The sequence below is a fragment of the Pantherophis guttatus genome, chromosome 13 (genome assembly GCF_059756535.1).
Source record: "Pantherophis guttatus breed Tessera chromosome 13, ASM5975653v1, whole genome shotgun sequence".
Classification (NCBI taxonomy): domain Eukaryota; kingdom Metazoa; phylum Chordata; class Lepidosauria; order Squamata; family Colubridae; genus Pantherophis; species Pantherophis guttatus.
Window position 1 is genome coordinate 10,589,731 of NC_142075.1, and position 19,946 is coordinate 10,609,676.

At 40.4% G+C, this 19,946-nt stretch overlaps 1 protein-coding gene across 2 annotated transcripts in view; it reads left to right on the plus strand.

Annotated features, from left to right (window-relative positions):
- The first annotated feature begins 746 nt into the window (after positions 1 to 746).
- The window catches only part of LRRC28 (leucine rich repeat containing 28), a 49,916-nt gene continuing 30,716 nt past the window's right edge, over positions 747 to 19,946 (plus strand). For both annotated transcript variants that reach the window (XM_034424722.3, XM_034424724.3), the window contains exons 1-5: positions 747 to 943; positions 3,963 to 4,192; positions 7,355 to 7,395; positions 12,321 to 12,358; positions 13,349 to 13,486. In XM_034424722.3, the coding sequence (XP_034280613.1) occupies positions 4,025 to 4,192; positions 7,355 to 7,395; positions 12,321 to 12,358; positions 13,349 to 13,486 (385 nt within the window). In that variant the 5' untranslated portion in view covers positions 747 to 943; positions 3,963 to 4,024. The remainder of the gene's footprint in view (positions 944 to 3,962; positions 4,193 to 7,354; positions 7,396 to 12,320; positions 12,359 to 13,348; positions 13,487 to 19,946) is intronic.

Consider the following 19,946-nt stretch of genomic DNA (forward strand, 5'->3'; position numbering starts at 1 on the left):
ATCTAAGAGGAAGTATGGGTAGTCTTTTATTAACAACCATTTGTTCAGTTACTCTTTTTATTTACGTTATCAATCAACTGGCCACAGAAAAAAAGAAGGAAAGGAGTTGTTGCCCTTTCAAACAATCTGAGTTGGGTTTAAATAAACCCAGCACAGAACAAAAACTTATAAAAAAAAAAATTTACAACAAACTTATAAAAATACGAAGGTGATGTATCTCTCTGAAAGGATGTATAGTTTGCAGCCAGTTAAGCTAAACTGCTCAGTTGCAAGCATAGTTTTCTTTTGGCATCCAGAAAACCCAGAATTTAGATAGGATAGAATAGAATAACAGAGTTGGAAGGTCATTTAGTCCAATCCCCATTTCCAATTTTTTTTCTTGACTTGGGATTCAAAACTCAGCAGCTCAGCCAAGGTTTGGTTAGAGAAACAATGCACACTGGAGCTAATCTGGAACTTCTAGTGTCTTCGCAACTTCCTTCCTTCTTTCTTTCTTTCTTTCTTTCTTTCTTTCTTTCTTTCTTTCTTTCTTTCTTTCTTTCTCCCTCTCCTCTCCCTTTCATCTTTCCTTCCTTCCTTCCCCCTTCCTCCCTTCATTTGTAACTTTATTGTTTTCTTGGGAAAGGATACCCCCCCGATCTAACCCTCCCAGCGGAGATTTCCTCGTGGCCTCCCATCCAAGCCTCCCTTCCTTCCCTTCCTCCCTCCCTCCGCGTGAGCAAACAAAGCGCGCCGCAAACGGGGACGAAAGCGAAAGTCTCGCGAGACTCCGCCCACTTCCCGCGGGGGGCCCCAAGTCGCGTTTTCCAGAACGTCACTTCCGCCGCCGCTGAGCCGGAAGTTGACGCTCGGAGGGCCCGCGGAGGTGTTTTCTGTGGGCGAGCCGATGTTTTTGCGCCGAGGGAGGAGAGATTCCTCCTCCTTCTTCGGCCGGGAACCGCCGGTGAGCGCGCTGGCCCCGAGGCGGCTTCTCTTTCCCCGGGGGAGAAGCTGCCGTTCTTCGGTCTCTCTTTCCACTCGTGGGCCCCGTTGTCGTAGCAACCGGGCCCGGGGGGGGATGATGAGCAGCTTCCTGGCTGCCCCCCCCTTGGATGGGGATAGCGGGGTGGGGGGGGAGCCCCCGTTGCCATCGGCAGCCGTTGTTGGAAGCGCCTAAACCCCGTCCGCTTCTCCTTTCTGAGCAAGTGACAGGTGGGTATGTGGACTTCAACTCCCAGAATTCCCCAGCCGGCCATTCAATGCCAGCCATTCCCTGTTCTGGCTGAGGGATTCTGGGAGTTGAAGTCCACCTACAGCTTCCACTTAGTCAGAAGGGTCAGAAATACCCAAGTCAAGTCAAGCCAATTTAAACCAAAGCACAATTTATGGGGCTTTTGCCATCTTGATGTAGGAGAGTCCCAAAAGTGCTTTTTTTTTTTTTTTTTCCATTTTCTTTTCAGGAGGCAGCTGGACTTTCTTGTTTTGGTTTGGTTTTTTTTTTCTTTGAAGATGTTTTGCTTCTCATCCAAGAAGCTTCTTCAGCTCTGACTTGGATGGTGGGGAATGGAAGGGTTGATATTGCTTGCAGACAGCTGGTCATTTGCATCCTTTTAGAGCAGAGGTCTTCAAACTTGGCCGCTTTAAGACTTGTGGACTTAAAGTCCACAAGTCTTAAGAAGTCCCAGAAGAGAATTCTGGGAGTTGAGGTCCACAAGTCTTAAAGCGGCCAAGTTTGGGGACCCTTATTTTAGACGGTCTTTGAAGCACTTGGAGTTTTATCTGTGTCCTCAGGGTCACCTGAGTGGTGTTCCTGGTTTCTGTAGTCTGCAATTTTTTCCCCCTCTGGAAATCCATTCCTCCTCCCACCCTCCATTCAAAGGGTGTCCATCCCAAATTGTATAGCTAAAAGTCTGTAGAGATTCTCAGTCATCCAGGTCATGGTTGTCCCAAAGGTGCTTTTTTTTTTCAGGAGGCAACTGGACTTTCTTGTTTTTTTCTTTTGAAGACGTTTCGCTTCTCATCCAAGAAGCTTCTTCAGCTCTGACTTGGATGGTCGGGAATGGAAGGATTTATATTCCTTGCAGACAGCTGGTCATTTGCATCCTTTTAGAGGGTCATTGAAGCACTTGGAGTTTTATCTGTGTCCTCAGGGTCACCTGAGTGGTGCTCCTGGTTTCTGTAGTCTGCAATTTTTTCCCCCTCTGGAAATCCATTCCTCCTCCCACCCTCCATTCCAAGGGTGTCCATCCCAAATTGTATAGTTAAAAGTCTGTAGAGATTCTCAGTCATCCAGGTCACGGTTGTCCCAAAGGTGCTTTTTTTTCTTTCAGGAGGCAACTGGACTTTCTTGTTTTTTCTTTGAAGATGTTTCGCTTCTAATCCAAGAAGCTTCTTCAGCTCTGACTGGATGGTGGGGAATGGAAGGATTTGCAAATGTTCTGGAAATCTGTTCATACTCCCACACCATTCAAAGGGTGAAATCTTTCCAGTCTCCACCATCCAGTCAGAGCTGAAGAAGCTTCTTGGATGAAAAGCGAAACATCTTCAAAGAAAAAACAAAGTCTAGTTGCCTCTTGAAAAAGCACCTTTGGGACAACCATGACCTGGATGACTGAGAATCCCTACAGACTTGATGTGGGAGCCTTAACTGATGGTGCTGGCTGCTGATTCTGGGATCCCACGTCAGACTGAGCTTTTCTTGGCTGGACTGGAAGACCTCCAAGGTCCCTTCCAGGTCTATTCTATTCTTCTTGCCAATCTAGTGTGGAGCGAACATGATGATGGCAGTGGCACAACATCCTGTAATGCAGCAAAATGTCACGGTTATCATTTATGTGTTCTCAGTTGTAGCATGTGGGGTAAAGCATGTTGCAGCGAGGCATAGTTTAACATAATTGTGTTAGGTCATCAGTCACTGGTTGGGGGCAAAAGTGGCCAGGCAACTGGTGGATGTCCCAAAGATGGGATTTTTAGGGGGGGCGGGGCATGAGTGTTGCTAAGCAGTTGGTGTTACATCATGCAACCTTTTGGGGGGAGTGGGCTTTGGGGGAGCTGTTTTTGTTTTAAGCTGTGATCAGCGTCTTTGAATTCTGAATTCTTTGAATTCTGCTTTTGGTTTTTAATAGTCCAAGATGGAAAGGAAAGCTGGCAACAACCTGGTCTGGAAGTTGTGTCTTTTTTTATAGCTGAATGTAAATGCTCACTTCCACCCAGTCATCAAGGGGTTGCAGGGTCGTTAAAAGGGAGTTTAAAGTGAGTTGCTGCTTGTAATGATAAAACAGGTCCTAGTGGTTATAGTATCCTTAATATTGCCTATATCCCTGGCCAGTTGTGAGATGCTAGGAGAGGGTAGCATTTGAAGGATCAGAGTTCCCTGTCACTGGTTTACATAATTGCTGTTGGTGCTACTTAGATTTATCTCATTTTTGCTTTAAATAAAATAAACATTTCCATTGGTTTTTGGATGTCTGTCCAACTTATTTGTACAGGGGAAAGCTAAGTACATATCTGCTTATTTGTATGTCATAATGAAACAGGTTTTCAAACAGCCTTTGTATCTTTAAAACCTCTCCCACTTCTCTGTGAGCATTATTTTCATACACATAGCAGTTATGCTAATGTTGGGTTGTAAGGTATAATAAATTAAAGACACCTAAATTGACAAATATTTTCCTGCTTTTGTGCATAGATTTTAGTACAGTATCTGTACTATTTTAGATTTTAGTCAGATTTTAGTATCTGTTGAGTCAGTTGCCCTAAATGTTGCTACTATGTTGATTTTTCTGTTTGAAACTTTGTTGTTCTCTTGGTTTTATTACACCGCTTTGTTGTTTGTTTTCTACGGTTAGAGAGCGTGCTGTGTTTTGCTTTCGTTTTGTGACAAAGTTGCATAGATTTAAAAAACATTGATGCTTCTGAAAAACTGCTTTTGAAAATCATTAAGAGAATTATTGATAATCTTTTTCTTCTGTTTTTTCTTTCAGAAATGATCAATTTTTGCCATGAATAGAGATCTAATAAGGTGGCTGGACCAGTATCTGCCATCATGGCATCAGAACTTTGTAAAACGATATCAGAGGCAAAGCTAGAAAGGCACAAGAATTTGTTCTTGAACTATCGAAATCTTCATCATTTTCCTTTAGAATTGCTGAAGGATGAAGGTCTGCAATACTTGGAGAGATTATACATGAAAAGAAATTCCTTAACTACCTTGGTATGTCGCTTCATTGTTTAATAAGCAAAAGATTTGTTATTGGGTTGAATAGAATTTGTGTTTTGAAGTATCAGTTATTCCTTATGTGGGGCAAAAAATAGGATCTCAGTCATCCAGGTCATGGTTGTCCCAAAGGTACTTTTTCAAGAGGCAACTGGACTTTCTGGTTTTTCTCGGAAGACATTTTGCTTCTCAACGCAGAAGGGGAAGAAGCTTCTTGGATGAGAAGTGAAATGTCTTCAAAGAAAAAGCTGAAAGTCCAGTTGCCTCTTGAAAAAGCACCTTTGGGATGATCTGTGTCAGGGGTGTCAAACTTACAGCCCACGGGCTGGATGCGTCACGCACTGGCCACGCCCACCCCCATTTTAACGAAGGGGGGGAAAGTTGTGATACGTCATGTGACGACAACGTGACGCTGCAAGTTTGACACCCCTGTTCTATGTTAACCTTTTCAGGTAGGCCAAGTCAGAAAACGAATACTGTAAGGCATGGGTAAAAAGTAAAGAGAAATTGCCTTAAGCCACATATAAAATATATATTTAATGTATATAAAAACATATAATGATAAAATGTTTACAATCTTGGGCAGCCATATTACTAGCTGTCCAGGGCCGCATGCAGTCTACGGGCTGCAGGTTGGACACCACCTGCTATAGCATAAGATAAAAAAATAAAAGAATACAAGTGCAATGAAGCAATGGGTCCCACTCTACCTCACCAAAGACCTCAGGAAAGAGCAGAACTTCACTGCTCTTCTAAATACAGTCACTGCAGAGTGAGGTCCACCCAGATTTTGAGGTAAGCCTTGTTCTAGAGGGCAGGCACTGCTACGGAGGAGGTGAACTTGCAGTGTACAGATAGATGAAATTATTTCATCAAAGGAACCCAGAAGACCCCAACTCTGCAAGATTGGAACTGACAAGCAGGTGTTACGGGATGTAGGCGGTTTTCAACAAAAGACTTTTGAGGATGCCATTCTGATTTGAGAAAATGTCATCTTTTTTTTTTTTAAACAGTGGCAGTTCAGCGGTTCGAATCCCTAGTGCTGCATAATGGGGTGAGCTCCCGTTACTTGTCCCAGCTTCTGCCAACCTAGCAGTTTGAAAGCACGTAAAAAATGCAAGCAGAGAAATAGGGACCACCTTTGGTGGGAAGATAACAGCGTTCCGTGTGCCTTTGGCGTTGAGTCATGCCGGCCACATGACCACGGAGACGTCTTCGGACAGCGCTGGCTCTTTGGCTTTGAAACGGAGATGAGCACCGCCCCCTAGAGTCGGGAACGACTAGCACATATGTGCGAGGGGAACCTTTACCTTTATACTGCTATATTGCTACCTTATCAAATCAGTAAAAACGTGGCCGTTTGTTAGAATTCAGTTAGAAACTGCTGCCCAACTTCAGCGTGTTGAACATTAATTCCCCAGTAGGTGGAAACCAAACTCAGAATTCCTGAATTTCTTAACTGGAAAAAAAGGGCTGAGGAGGCTATGAACTGTTCTGCATATGTGCTTAGCTGAAAGAGAAGACTCTAAAGGGATTGCTTGCGATCAAATTACGAATTGAAATAATTTGCCAGTAGTATCCTACCCTTCCAAGTTATTTAACCATCTGTAGTTGCTGGCTATGATTTGTTTGTTTTTTTTAACTTTGCACATTTACATACGAATAGACTGCACACTTTTTATATTTTATAAGCTTCTTTCAGCAACTCCTTTTTAGAGAAGCACCTCCCCACCCCTGTAAACAGTAACTGAATAAAAAGTTGTAACATATGCTTTAAACCATACTCCTTCTTGAATCCTTATCTCATAAATTCTTCAAAATTATTTATTTTTGTTAGTTATTAACCTGTGGTCTGCAGATCCCTGGAGGGACCACAATGTTCTCACAGGCATTGAGCAAAGGCTTGGAAAAAAAGGTTATGATTTAAATCTTGAGTTAAGTCTTGAGGATCCGTGGCCATGGTCCGTGGCCACAGAAGGCAATTAAAGGGGGTACCTGGTAAATAAAATGCTGAGAATGTCTTGGGATGAGTTCAGGGCCACTGGCCATAGCTATTCCTTGCTGGAGCTAGCTGTCGTCTCTGGACCTCATTGCAATGGGTTATTGATATAAATTGTGTTATGATGGCAGTTCAGGTTCCAAATTGTTCATGAAATAAACCTCTGAATTCTAAAGTAAGAGGGGAAAAAAAGATAAAAAGATAAAAACAAAGATACATTAAGATAAATGGTTTCATTGTTTATTGTGGCAAAATCAGATTATTTTATATACACCAAAAAAAGATATAGTGGCATAAACTGTAAAAAGTTTATTTCAAAACAAATTCAGCCTGAGCTTGTGTTTTTTATAAAATAATTAAAATACCATGATTGAAGTAATCAATATAATTTAATTCTGTTGTTTTGTAGTATAAAGGCTAGCTTGAAAATACAGTTGATATTACTAATCTTGTCACTAGTTACTGAATTTCGATATGTTAGGATTTTGGATTACATTAATTAATATTTTGTTTTATTAATGTGAACCAACTACACTCTTCTAGAATTCCCAGTTTTTACATTGGAAGGTTATTTGCTTTCTGCTTGTTGACTTGACACACTCCTACTTGGTGAAGTCTGTGGTTACTGGTTAAAAAAGTAAAGGTTTCCCTGCACATGCGTGCTAGTCATTTCTAGCTCTAGAGGGCGGTGCTCATCTCCGTTTCAAAGCCAAAGAGCCAGCGCTATCCGAAGAAGACTTCTCCGTGGTCATGTGGCCGGCATGACTAAACGCCAAAGGCGCACGGAACGCTGCTACCTTCCCACCAAAGGTGGTCCCTATTTTTCTACTTGCATTTTTTTTTACGTGCTTTCGAACTGCTAGATTGGCGGAAACTGGGACAAGTAACAGGAGCTCACCCCATTACGCGGCACTAGGGATTCGAACTGCCGACCTTTCGATCGACAAGCTCACTGAGCCACCGCATCCCTGGTTACTGGTTAGGCAAGGCTAAAAACAATAATTGCCAAATCAGATAGGGGAACAGGTATAATAATTTGGTGTGTAGCTTTAGGTTTCTGGTACCCAAGGCTTCATCCTGGTTCTAGCCTGAAGGAAGAAACAAATTGATGTTGAGTTTATAAAATGAAATTTATAACTTTGTCTATATTTTTTTTTTAGCCGGAAAACCTTGCCCAGAAACTTCCAAATCTTGTGGAACTGTAAGTATATTATTTTTGTTGTTGCTAGTATTTATGCTGAGATATATATACAATTGGCTTGACTTATGGGAAAATATGTTAAGTGGATATAAACGGTATATTACGAGCTCTTTTTTTCCCTGATCAAAATTAGTCCTGATCTAATTTTGTTCTTATGCTATCATCCCCAAGCTATGGGGCAATGCCTGTGAACCTATAGATATTATTCTGTGAAAAAGAGCTAGGAAACATCATCATGCTCAGTTCTTGCTGAGTGGCTACATTTTATCTACGTCAGCTTGATTATTTACTCCGGAAACTTGTGAATATACTTTCTAACAATAATACAGTTTGTAACAATCAAGTTCTTATCTTCTGTAAGGATTTAGAGCAGCATTTTACTTTGTCCTAGAGTGTCCTATCCTCCTTAGAACACAGTATTCTAATACCTTTAATAACTATTTCACCATTGGTTCCTTTGATCAAGAATGTGAGATTGTATGCTTTGGTTAGGAATACAAGAACCTTGCATCTTATATAATTCCATTTTTTTTTTTTTATCTGAACAGTTAATATATTTGCAGGAGACAATCTGGGTTGGTCACCGGGACCAGAGATTTTGTCTTCCAAGCTTTGGGACTTGTGTTGGAGCCCATCTAAAGGGGAATTTCTCTCTAATGTCAAACTCAAGGCCCGGGGGCCGTATCCGGCCCACGGGTGCTTAGATCTGGCCTGCGGGGCTTCCCTGGAAACAGCGAAGGACTGGCCCCTGCCAGCAAAAATGGAGCTCCCGTTTTTGCTGGCAGAGAGTTGCAGGAGGCTGTTGCAGCTGAAAACGGAGCTTGGGAGCACTCGGGCCGCCATAGGCACCCCCGACATGGGTGATAGCCAGCTGGCCACACCCATCCTGGCCACGCCCACTCCCCCCCCCAGGTCAAACACAACCCTGATGCAGCCCTCAATGAAATCAAGTTTGACCACCCTGGACTAGCCTGACCAACCCAGATTGCATCCTGTAACATTATCCAGGGACACATATATTCGCCTTCATTCGTGTATTTCATCAGCAATCCTGTGGGAATGTTGTCTGGACAGACCAACGTGGGCAAGAGAAAACCCTCATTAGCAATAGTGCCAAAACTTTCTGGAGAACTTAGCTACTTCCGTTGTTAAGATAAGGAAGCTTCGTTTTCCAAACTTTGAAAGGGTTTGCATTGTTCTCACAACGCCTGGAATAATTTTCAGCTACAGTGCCATGGCAACAGTTCCTGTAAGCATTAGTGGTTTAAAATAATTAGAGAAGCACATCTGTAACCAGGTCATATTTTATAGCCTCTCTATGGTCAAAGGATGTGGGCTAAATTATTTATGTATATTATACAGGGACGCTGTTCTATGCAGGCTGATCCCATATAACTAAGAAATGTGATCTAAATCTCCACTTAAATTATCATCATCATCATCATCATAGCAACCCACGGCAAGCTGTCCCTTATTTATAATTTGAGTGTCAGCAGTGCAGTTATTAATTTTTGAAGGTCATTGCAGTCTGCAGCTTCTTTAAGGAATAATCTTGCCTCATCTTATCTAGTGGGAATTCTCTTTTAATGAACTTAAAGTACAGCTTCCATGAGAGTTGCATGTTTTTGGCACCATGCAGTTTCAAACATAATCTGATTAAGCCACAAGAATCTTCTTAATATTTGAAAGAGGTTATTTCTAGAAGCTCTGAAAAGTCAGCAAGCTTGTTGAGCCACATACTAACGTTTTCTTGTCCCAAATTATATTAACGTTCTTTAATCCTCTTTTTCCTCCCTGTCTAATTTACTCTATCGTTAGAAAGGTTGGGATTTCAATTTGGGTATATTTTAATCTTGTTAATGTTTTATCAGATTGTAAAACGTAAGTTGAGGTGCAGTGGAGCAAACCTTACGGAAGCTGCTAATAAGATAAAAAAAAAATTATTCCGGCTGTGATTCTGTGTTACGATGGACTCAAAAGATTTCAACCCTGACACTTCAATTTTCTTTAGGAGATTTGATGAGAAATTGTTTCCCAGTTATATTTTAACCAAGCTTTAAAAAGCATGGCATTGGAATCCTCTCCGACATGGAAACACTAATACGGCTGTCCGTATTTGAGTGACAGTTCTTCCTACTTTTTCTAATGCTCCATAACAATCTTGTCAACTTTGCATGCATAATTAATAGATCATCTCAACCTCAAACAATGCAATCGTAATGGTGCTTGTGTACGTTCCTTACTCAGGGCATTGAAATGAATGCCATAAGAAAACCCAGAGCGTCGAATTAGTGGAGCTCTATTAAAATCGTTTGTGTCGGATGGGTCCTTAAACAATTCTAGCTAATGTTGCATGAAAGAAGAGGGCTTCTTAATCATAAATATAGGTCAGGATCCAAAGCACCTCATAAATAGTTCCAGGCACAACGGAAGGGAAAAAATAGAAGCAAGAAGATTTTTTAAAAACCAGATTGCGTGATGGAATGGAACACACCTCGGCCTTTGGTGGTACTTAATGTAGTTCTTAGTCTGAATGTGCTTGGGCTTGTCGGTAAACAAGGGGAATTTTTTTTTTTTTAAATAAGTAAATTTTATTTTAAATAGTATCAGTTTCTCAATTTTTGTTGAATTAAAATTGCCACTTGCAATTGGTTTCATGTTGGCATTGAAACTGTGAAGATTGAAATCAGCACCAAAAAAAATTAGAAGAACTTCGATAAAAAAAATACGTTTCTGATTTCCTGGCTAGGGTGAGGGTTAATGATACTTTTCAAATGCAGACGATAGTAATACTTTCTCTGTGATTTCTGAAAGGGAATTCCAGTAGTTCTTTCCTTTGCAGGAACTGCTCTAACGCAGTTCGGCTGAAGAGGTTGCAGAAAAAAATGCTTTTAAAAGCCTATGACGATCCCAGCTGAACCGCACAATCATCAGAGGCTTTTTTTTTTACTTTTAAAAGCATTTTTTTCACCCGAAGAGGTTGTAGAAAAAATACTTTTAAACGTTAAAAAAAAAAAGCCTCTGATGATTGCGCGGCTCGGCTGGGCACAGGGGTGGGGTGGGTGCAGGGATTTTTGCTACCAGTTTTCCGAACCACCCGCCGCCATTGCTACCGGATTGGGCAATCCGGTCCGAACCGGGAGCATTTCATCCCTGCTCTAACGCAATTTCAATCTGTCTAATTCTGAATTAGTCACAAGAAAGAGGTCTTAACTCAGATAGGAAATCTGTTGACCTTGGCCTGGTTTCAGTCAGAGAGTAAGCCACAATGGTGTGTACTTAAGATTATCTCATTTTGACGGTGCAGCAGCTATTTGACATGACTGACTTAATTGTAACCTACTTCCTTTATTGACAATGAGGGAATAAAAGAATCAAGTAGCATGCCTGTTTCCGCTGTTGTAGAATACATGGATACGTTCAAAGCCATAAATCAAAACAAATAAGCCTAGGAGAAATAGTGAGATTTACAGATTTAATTTTACATCCACCACTTTTTCTTTTTCTCCCGTTTTGTGTCTATCATCCACACGCATAGGAAATCACATATGGTAGGTGTTGGGTTCGAAGCATCTGGCTGATAAGTTATTTATGTCATAAGCATTTGTTTGTTTGTTTGTTTATATCCGGTCTTTATTATTTTTACAAATAATAGAACACTGAACGTAGACTAATAGGGTCGGAAGGGACCTTGGAGGTCTTCTAGTCCAACCCCTTGCTTGCTTAGGCAGGACACCCTATACCACTTCAGACAAATGGTTATCTAATCCCTTCTTAAAGACTTCCAGTGTTGGAGCATTTACAACTTCTGGAGGCAAGCCGTTCCACTAGTTAATTGTTCTCAATGTCAGGAAATTTCTCTTTCGTTCCAAGTTGGATCTCCTTGATAATCTTCCATCTGTTGCTTCTTGTCCTGCCCTCAGATGCTTTGGAGAATAGGTCAACCTCCTCTTCTTTGTGACAGCCCCTCAAGTAATGAAAAACTGCTACCATGTCACCCATTGTCCTTCGTTTCAATAAGCTAGACATACTGGTACCTAGTTCCCTCAATCATTCATTGTGTAATTTAGATACATACTAGTTGGATTGGTCTGGTGCCTGATGATCCTAGATCCTCTCTAGGTCAATTTATTTATTTATTTATTTATTTATTTATTTATTTATTTATTTATTTATTTACTTATTTACTTACTTATTTATTTATTTATTTATTTATTTATTTATTTATTTATTTATTTATTTATTTATTTATTTATTTATTTATTTATTATATTTCTATACCGCCTTTCTCCCGTAGGACTTAAGGCGGTGTACAGTCAAGAAAAATATAGACACACAAACATCATAAAATTGCTAATTAAAATTATTACTTAGTTTGGTCAATTAAATAAAACCCAGAATTAGATAACATTTAAAAAAATCATTCACATGTTCGTATGTTTAGCCCCGCCTGTTGGAACATCAGGGTCTTGAGGGCACGGCGGAAAGCACGGAGATCAGGGATATTTTGTATCTCCGGGGGCAGTTCATTCCAAAGGGTTGGAGCCCCCACAGAGAAGGCCCTCCCCCTGGGAGTCGCCAGTCGGCATAATTTGACTGACGGTACCCTGAGTAGTCCCTCCCTGTGAGAACGAACTGGTCGGTGGGAGGCTATTGGTGGCAAAAGACGGTCTCGTAGGTACCCAGCAATTCAGCAATCTTCTCAAGATCTTTTCCCAGTGCCTTGAAACTGTGAGATTAGGGATGAGGGACTGCAGACTGCTGCTCAAACTAGCAAGATGGAGTCAAGGTCTGAAGTTCTGAGGAACTGTGTGCCACCTAGGATCATTATATGAGATAAACAGCTATTTAAATTCTTTAAGTAAATAAAACTGGCCTTATTTTCCCACTCCTGAAAATAACAATATATTTTGTTCTTTCCTCAGATACCTGCATTCAAATAATATCATTATTGTACCTGAAGGTGAGTGCCCTAATAATGTCTGGATTTTCAGATATATTCTTTGTTCCTTTGACTTTGCTTGTAGTTGGAGCACTGAGGCAGCCAAAATGCCATTAAGTACCATTCAGCTTCAACTCAAGATATGATTTTTAACCTTATTCATCCTTTATAAAGCATTTCTTTTTAATTTATTCATTCAACAGTTGTACGCCATGCAATTGCCTTTTATAAAAATAAACCCTGGGAGATTTAAAAAAAAAATATTTGCCGTTTAGAGAAGGAAATGTGCCAGTAATATCAAAGAAACATTTTGGCTGAGCTGCAGTAGTTTTGATTTTCTAGCATGGCTTCTACAGAGTTGTTCTTCCTCTTTTACTGCTTCGAGTGTGTAGGGATTCTACAGAGTGCAGGACCATTCATGTAAATAGATTAAGTAATTGCAGAAACCCGCTGAGAATTATAGCTGGAGACTTCTTACATTCTGGGCATAAATTCAACCTCTTTGTACACTAATGAAAACCCAGACGACCATATATATATATATATATATATATATATATATATATATATATATACATACACACACACACGATTCTCTTTAAAACCATACAACAAATAAAACCTATAACCAAAGACAAAGACAGACAACATACTATGTTAGTGTTTCTCAGCCTTAGCAACATTAAGATGTCTTTGGACTTCAATTCCCAGAATTCCCCAGCCAGCCCTCCCACACATCTTAAAGTTGCAAAGTAAAGAAATACTGTATTATGGCAACTGAGAATACCAGCAACTACCATACCTGGGCTCACCTAACTTCCTAATGTCCAGTGATATGATATTCTTGTTCCCTCAAAGTTCTTTCCGTATAACTGCTGAAATAGACTTTTACACAGAAGGCTGTGCAAAAAATAAATGTGATAATCTGTACAGCAAGATGTCTTGTGTTTTAGGAATATTAACAGATGTCTCATTCTAAATTAAATATATTACTTTTTTTTTTCCTTAAAGCAATTGGTTCTTTGGTTAAACTGCAGTTTCTGGACTTGAGTGACAATGCCCTTGAAATTGTGTGCCCGGAGATCGGGCGTTTGCGATCTCTACGCCACCTTCGATTAGCTAATAATCAGCTAAAATATTTGCCAGCAGGTAAGGCGAAGCCTTATGGCTCCTGTATGCAATTTTTACCTGTTATATAATATTTGAATTATGTTAAATAATATTAGTCAACTGTTCTTAGTGTACTCCTTCCACTAATTATATTCATTATTGCTGACTTAAAATTAAATGCTTAGTTACATTAAATGCATTAAGTTTGCAGAAGGCAGATTGCTTATCAGAAGAATTACTGAAACCTTCCTTGCCTTCTACCTCATTTCCCATGTATCAGATAATCTGATACATTTGCCAGGAGTGCTACATTTTATGGTATTAATTTGGGATGGTATAATTTAATCATCACTCATTGATGTTGTTTAGCTAGAAGTACAATGAAAGCAGCACAGTCTAATCATGATTACTTGGAATCATTCTTAGTCATTTTTATTTCAGAATACAGTGCAATCTTAAACACAAAGTTGGGGTTTTTTTTGCAATGTAGCAAGAATTTTATAGTGAATGCTGAATCCTAATACACTACTGTTCTACTAACAGTTTTCCAAATATAGAAATTCAAATGGACAGTAATTGTAATTGAAAATGTCAAATGGTAGGCATTTCATAAAGTCAGAAACTTCTTCTGACTGAAAATCCTCCAAAATGTTTTCAGAATATTTAATTCCAAAGTAAGTACCTAGATATGATTAAGTTTCTTACAATTCATGCTGGATTCCTGCAGTATATTTTTCAAGCAAAACCTTTTTTATTTTTTAGAAGTGCATGGTTTTTACATATTCCAAAGGGGGAGCATTCAAAAAAGTTATATTACAGAATGATTACAGATTAACAGAGTTGGAAGGTACCTTGTAGGTCATTTAGTCTAATCCCCCGCCCAAGCAGGAAACCCTACACCATTTCTGACAGATGGCAGTCCAGTCTCTTCTTGAAAGCTTCCAGGGATGAAGCTCCCACAACTTCTGAAGGCAACTTCTGTTCCATGGGTTGATTGTTCTCATTGTCAGGAAATTTCTCCTCATTTCTAGGTTGAATCTCTCCTTGGTCAGTTTCCATCCATTATTCCTTGTCTGGCCTTCAGGTGCTTTGGAAAACAGCTTGACCCCCTCCTCTCTCTGACAGCCCCTCAAGTATTGGAAGATGCTATCATGTCTCCCCTGGTCCTTCTCTTCACTAGACTAGCCATGCCCAGTTCCATCAACTGTTATTCATGACTATTTGTCTGTAATGTTTTACTTAGTAATGGCCTTTTCGGTATAAAAGATGCTTGCTTATTTTATCCTCCATTTATATAAAATATGGGACATTAACCCTTTTTCTTCTTACTTGTTGAAATCTTTAGGTATGTGATATTTCTGACTCTTAAAAAAATATCGCTGGTTTTAACCATTAAAATATCTGTCGATGTCGAATTGCTGATTTAAAATCAGATTGCCTGAGGTCCCCTAACTTTTCCTTTCTCCAAAATGTTGTTTATGTATTTATCCTCTGCTGCTTGTAGTAATTCATCTCTGTTGGGAAAATTGGCCCCTAAATCTGCTTCTCTGAGTCTTCCGAAGAGCCCTTTCTAGTATTGCTTTGCCAGCAGTTCCCTAGCAGGTTTCATGCTTGCAAATCTTCACTTATAAATCCCTTTTAAGGAAATGCTGTGAGTCTCCTAATTGTGAGTAAATAACTGGATATTCCAATCTACCGTGTTTTTCAGAAAATCAGACCAAGTCTTATTTTTTTTTAGACATGAAAATAAGCACTTGGGGCTTATTTTCAAGACGGTCTTATTTTTTTGAAGTGCAGCAGGCGAGACTCAGTGAGCTGAAGGTTCGGAATAGAGGCTTTTTGGTGAATGGGAGGACAATGGGGAGGGGAATCTTCCTGCCTGTCATCCATTCCTCAAGCTTAGCACAGACTGAGGGAAGGATGGCAGGCAGGAAAATCCCCCTCCCCATTTTCCTCCCATTCGCCAAACAGCCTCCTGCGAACCTCCCAAAAAGAGGGAAAAAGTAAAGCAGCTGGCCACGGAGCTGCCGCTTTCGGGAAAGGGACCCAACAAGCAGAAGCACTGCGCCCAGAAAGCGAAGGGCAAAAGCAGTATTTGCACTGCCCCAAGGGGCCAGCGGGCTGTAGCTGCAGCTGGACAGTTCCCCCCCCCCCCCGTGCCCCGCTGCCACTCATGCTGGCCATGCCCATCCCCCAGACTTATTTTTGGGGTAGGGGTAATATTAGGCCCACCCCAAAAAAATTAGAGTTGGGCTTATTATTGGGGTAGGTCATGTTTTCAGAGAAACACGGTAGCAAAGAGCTGGATGCAGCTTATCACTGCAGTTTTATCATCATGAGCCTTGAGCAAGAATGCAATTTCATGAAGAAAAAAGTATATTTTTTAGAATTTAAATCGCATCTGTTTTAAATACCTTCCCAGGTATTCCCAGACCTGGTACTACCATAGTACACAATTGCTGCAGGAGCTATACTGTTTGCCAGGGGATTTCTAAGAACAATTCAAGATGCCTTCAATGGCTCAGGGCAAGAATATCTAAGAGATTGCTTTTCATAAATAAGCCTCTACTTACCACGTGTCCGTAGTGGGATAGCACCTCCAAAGCATTTTGCTGAGGTAGCACCTCTCCAATGGAACAAGTTCTCTTCAAGATTAGCAGGGTCCCCACTTTAAGGAGCTCTGGCTTGACTGAAGTTAATAATCACATCAATGTAATTATTATGTCAATTCGCAAAACATCCCTGGTCTGTTCTCAAGTTGCCATAGGCCAGAGGGGATGGGAAGCCAGCAAATGGCACAGCAGCCAAAGACAGATGTGCATTCCATGCTTATCTCTCTCAAGGCTGTATCCCAGGATTACCTACAGCAGCCAGAGGGGAGTGACTTCTACAACCCGTGAAATTGCTCCGTTGGTGAATGTGATTGATGACAAACCCTGGGGGGATGGGGAAATAGGATCATAATTGGAGTGTAAATTAAGTAGGATCAGAGCTGGCTTCACTTGGGAATGTGCCAACATGAAGCTCCTAATAAATAACTGGATTTCTTTTGAAACTTGGTTCAAGACTCATGATTTAATTCGGGCATCGGTGGAACCCTGACATATTAATACACTTGTATTATTTATTGTTGGGTATATTATTGGGTCCGGTGACTCAGCGGTTAAACATGCTGAGCTTCTCAGTTAGAAAGCTGACAGCCCGGGTTCAAGAGTCAAGTGCCATGCAACCGGGTGAGCTCCCATTCTTGCCTCCAGCTCCTGCACACCTAGCAGTTCAAAAGATATGCGAGTAGATAAATAGGTACCACTTTGATGGGAAGATAACAGCATTCCCATGCAACTTTGGCGTATAGACTTGCTGGCCACATGACCACGGAAATGTCTTTTCAGACAACGGTGCCTCTCTTGGCCAAGAAATTGACATGAGCACTGCGCCCTGGAGTCGGACATGACTGGACAGGGAAACCTTGACCTTTATATTATCATCTGAAGCAGTAGATAAATTGTGCAATTAAATAGAGAGAGACGATTAAAGCGCTCTTAGAAGAGAAGCTGTTTTATTAGGAGAGCAATCGTATATTAATGTTGAACTCCCACCACATTTTGGCATGCCTGCAACATGAATGTTCTCTCAGATAAATGTAATGACAGCCAGCGTGCTAGTATTATCATTCTGTCCAAGCTCGGATTCTAATCAGTGCAATTTTAAAATGTGTAAAAGTGGCAGCTGATTATCTTATAGCCTTCTGTTGATGTTTGTTACAGAAGTTGGAGCCCCATCAAGAGTTTTATTTTTCTACAAGTAAAAAAATATTTTTTTTCAATAAAAATGCCTAGAACTAACTTTTGGCATTTTGAACTTATGAACACATACTTAATAGATAATTTTTTTAAACATCTGACAAGATTTGGAGGTTCTGGATTATTTATTTATTTATGTATTCTATAAGACGTTTGTGACTTATAAAATGTACAAGTTGTAGCATCGTGCAATATTTAATTAAAGCAAGCTAAGTTTACTCAGCAAGCCTTTGGCATTAATTATAGATTTAGTAATTGAAAAGCTTCATGTTTTGCCAACTTTCATGGTAAATGAATTAAACAGCTTTGGCAATGACTTCCACAGTAAATTTCTTCTCAAAATATAATCTATATTGCAGTCTAAATTTAGCTAAGAATACCAGGTCGTGGCCCCAGTGTCTGATCCTGCAAAGAACAGTGTTGATGTTAATAGTTGGTTTTCCATGTTACCTTTCAGATATTCTGAATTTGTTAGGTGAAGGAACTGTAATCAGTTGTTTTCCACATTCCAGGTTTAATTTTGTAAGACAAAAATCAACCAGGAATGAGGACCCAGATTATGGGGGCAATAAGATGACTTTGTATAAATATACAAAAGTATGAAGGTTATTGCTTAACGCATTGTAAGCCGCCCTGAGTCTCCGGAGAAGGGCGGCATATAAATTAAAGCAAAAAACAATAACAATAAACTAAGGACAAACTGTTCTCACATGCCCTAAGTCCGTGATGACGAACCTATGGCACGCGAGCCGTTGCCCTAGGTTGCCTTCACTGTGCATGCGCACGGGCCGGCCACCTGATTTTTGGCCGGGCACGCCCACACCGCCCCTCCCCTGCCAGGAGTCTCCACATGGCCCGTTTTGGATGCCAGGTAAGTACAGGGCTCACATGGAGGCTCTGGGAGGGCGAAAAACAGGCCTTCCGGAAGTCCAGAAATGGGCTGTGATCACCCTCCCCAGGCTCCAGGGAAGCCTCCGGAGCCTGGGGAGGATGAAAAACAGGCCTATAGGGCCTACCGGAAGTCCGGAAATGGGCTGTTTCTGGCCTCTGGAGGCTTCAGGGAGGCCTGCTAGGCCCAAAAAGGGGCACGGGAACGAGGCGTGCGCAGGGGCAGAGCATTGCAGGGTGGGGTGCGCAGGGGGCATTGCAATATGGGTGTGGGCACATTCGCACACAACCCCCCCACCGCGCTCCCCCCACTTTTGGCACGTGATGGCAAAAAGGTTTGCCATCACTGTCCTAAGTCATAGTTGGCATCCTTAATATGTTATATACATAGAATCATTTTTACCATCCCATGCTTAAACATCAGATTTCTCCTAATATATTAGGCTTCCTTCTTTTTACTGTGAAAGCAGTCTCTAACAATTATAAATGTATTGATAATTCGTTTAAACAAATTGCTATATATTTACATGAAATGCCTTACAGGAGGGGTTAGTGAGGAAAATTAATAAAGTTTTCCAGACTAACTTGGTTTGGTCTCATTTTAGTATCTTAATGATCATTCAGCAGGACATTATTTTTCTTTCATGGCCCGTTAAATATTAATGGGCCGTGAAAGAAAAATATCTTAATATTTTTCACATTAAATATTAAAGTGGCTTTTTTCTGATCATTTTGGAACTTTGAATTTAGCAATGATCCACAAACAAAAGTTCTAATCCTTATAGGGCAGGGTTGTTGTTTTTTTTTTACAATAATGCATATTCAAAAGTGATAAAGGTTCACAGATCTATCCCAGCAAGTAACTTTATCATTTCTCTATTTTATTTGTGTAAAAAAAGAATTCCATGTGGATTTGCATTAACAAATCAATTTGCAGCTAAAATTAATATTGGCCAGAATCTCAAGATTTCCTTCGCATACAGAAACGGATAATAAGCAGCGTCATTGGGAATCCTTTCTGGAGTTGTCACGGGTTATATAAATACAGAATTATTTCGATTCCAAAAGATCTTTGCCTAGACCTCATGGGGGAAAAAAAGCTGTTAAATTAACATTGAAATCGTGATAGAATTTTTTTGGTTTGAGGACTTTACAATTAGTAATAGCAATAGCACTTAGACTTATATACCGTTTCAAAGAGCTTCACAGCCCTCTCTAAGCAGTTTATAGAGTCAGCCTCTTCCCTCAACAATCTGGGTCCTCATTTTACCCACCTCGGAAGGATGGAAGGCTGAGTCAACTTTGAACCTGGTAAGATTTGAACTGCAGCTAGCAGTCAGCTGAAGTAGCCTGCAGTGCTGCACTCTAACCACTGAGCCACCTTTTTCACTTTTTTCCTCACAACACTGTCAAATAATTTACTAGGACTGTATTACTATTATTATTCTCTTCCTTACTACTGTCTATCTCTTCCCACTTACTACTATAACCATGTTGCTTGTATCTTTCAATTATATTGTTTTATTTGTTTCCTAGTATGATTTGATTGCTTATTTGTACCCTGTGACTATCATTAAGTGTTGTACCTTATGATTCTTGATGAATGTATCTTGTCTTTTTATGTACACTGAGAGCATATGCACCAAAGACAAATTCCTTGTGTGTCCAATCACATTTGGCCAATAAAAAATTCTATTCTATTCTATTCTATTCCATTCCATTCCATTCCATTCAAGAAAGTGAAGGAACTTTGTGAATTAAATGTCACATTTCTTGTTTGCTTACTCCTTTGTATCCTTCAGACTGTA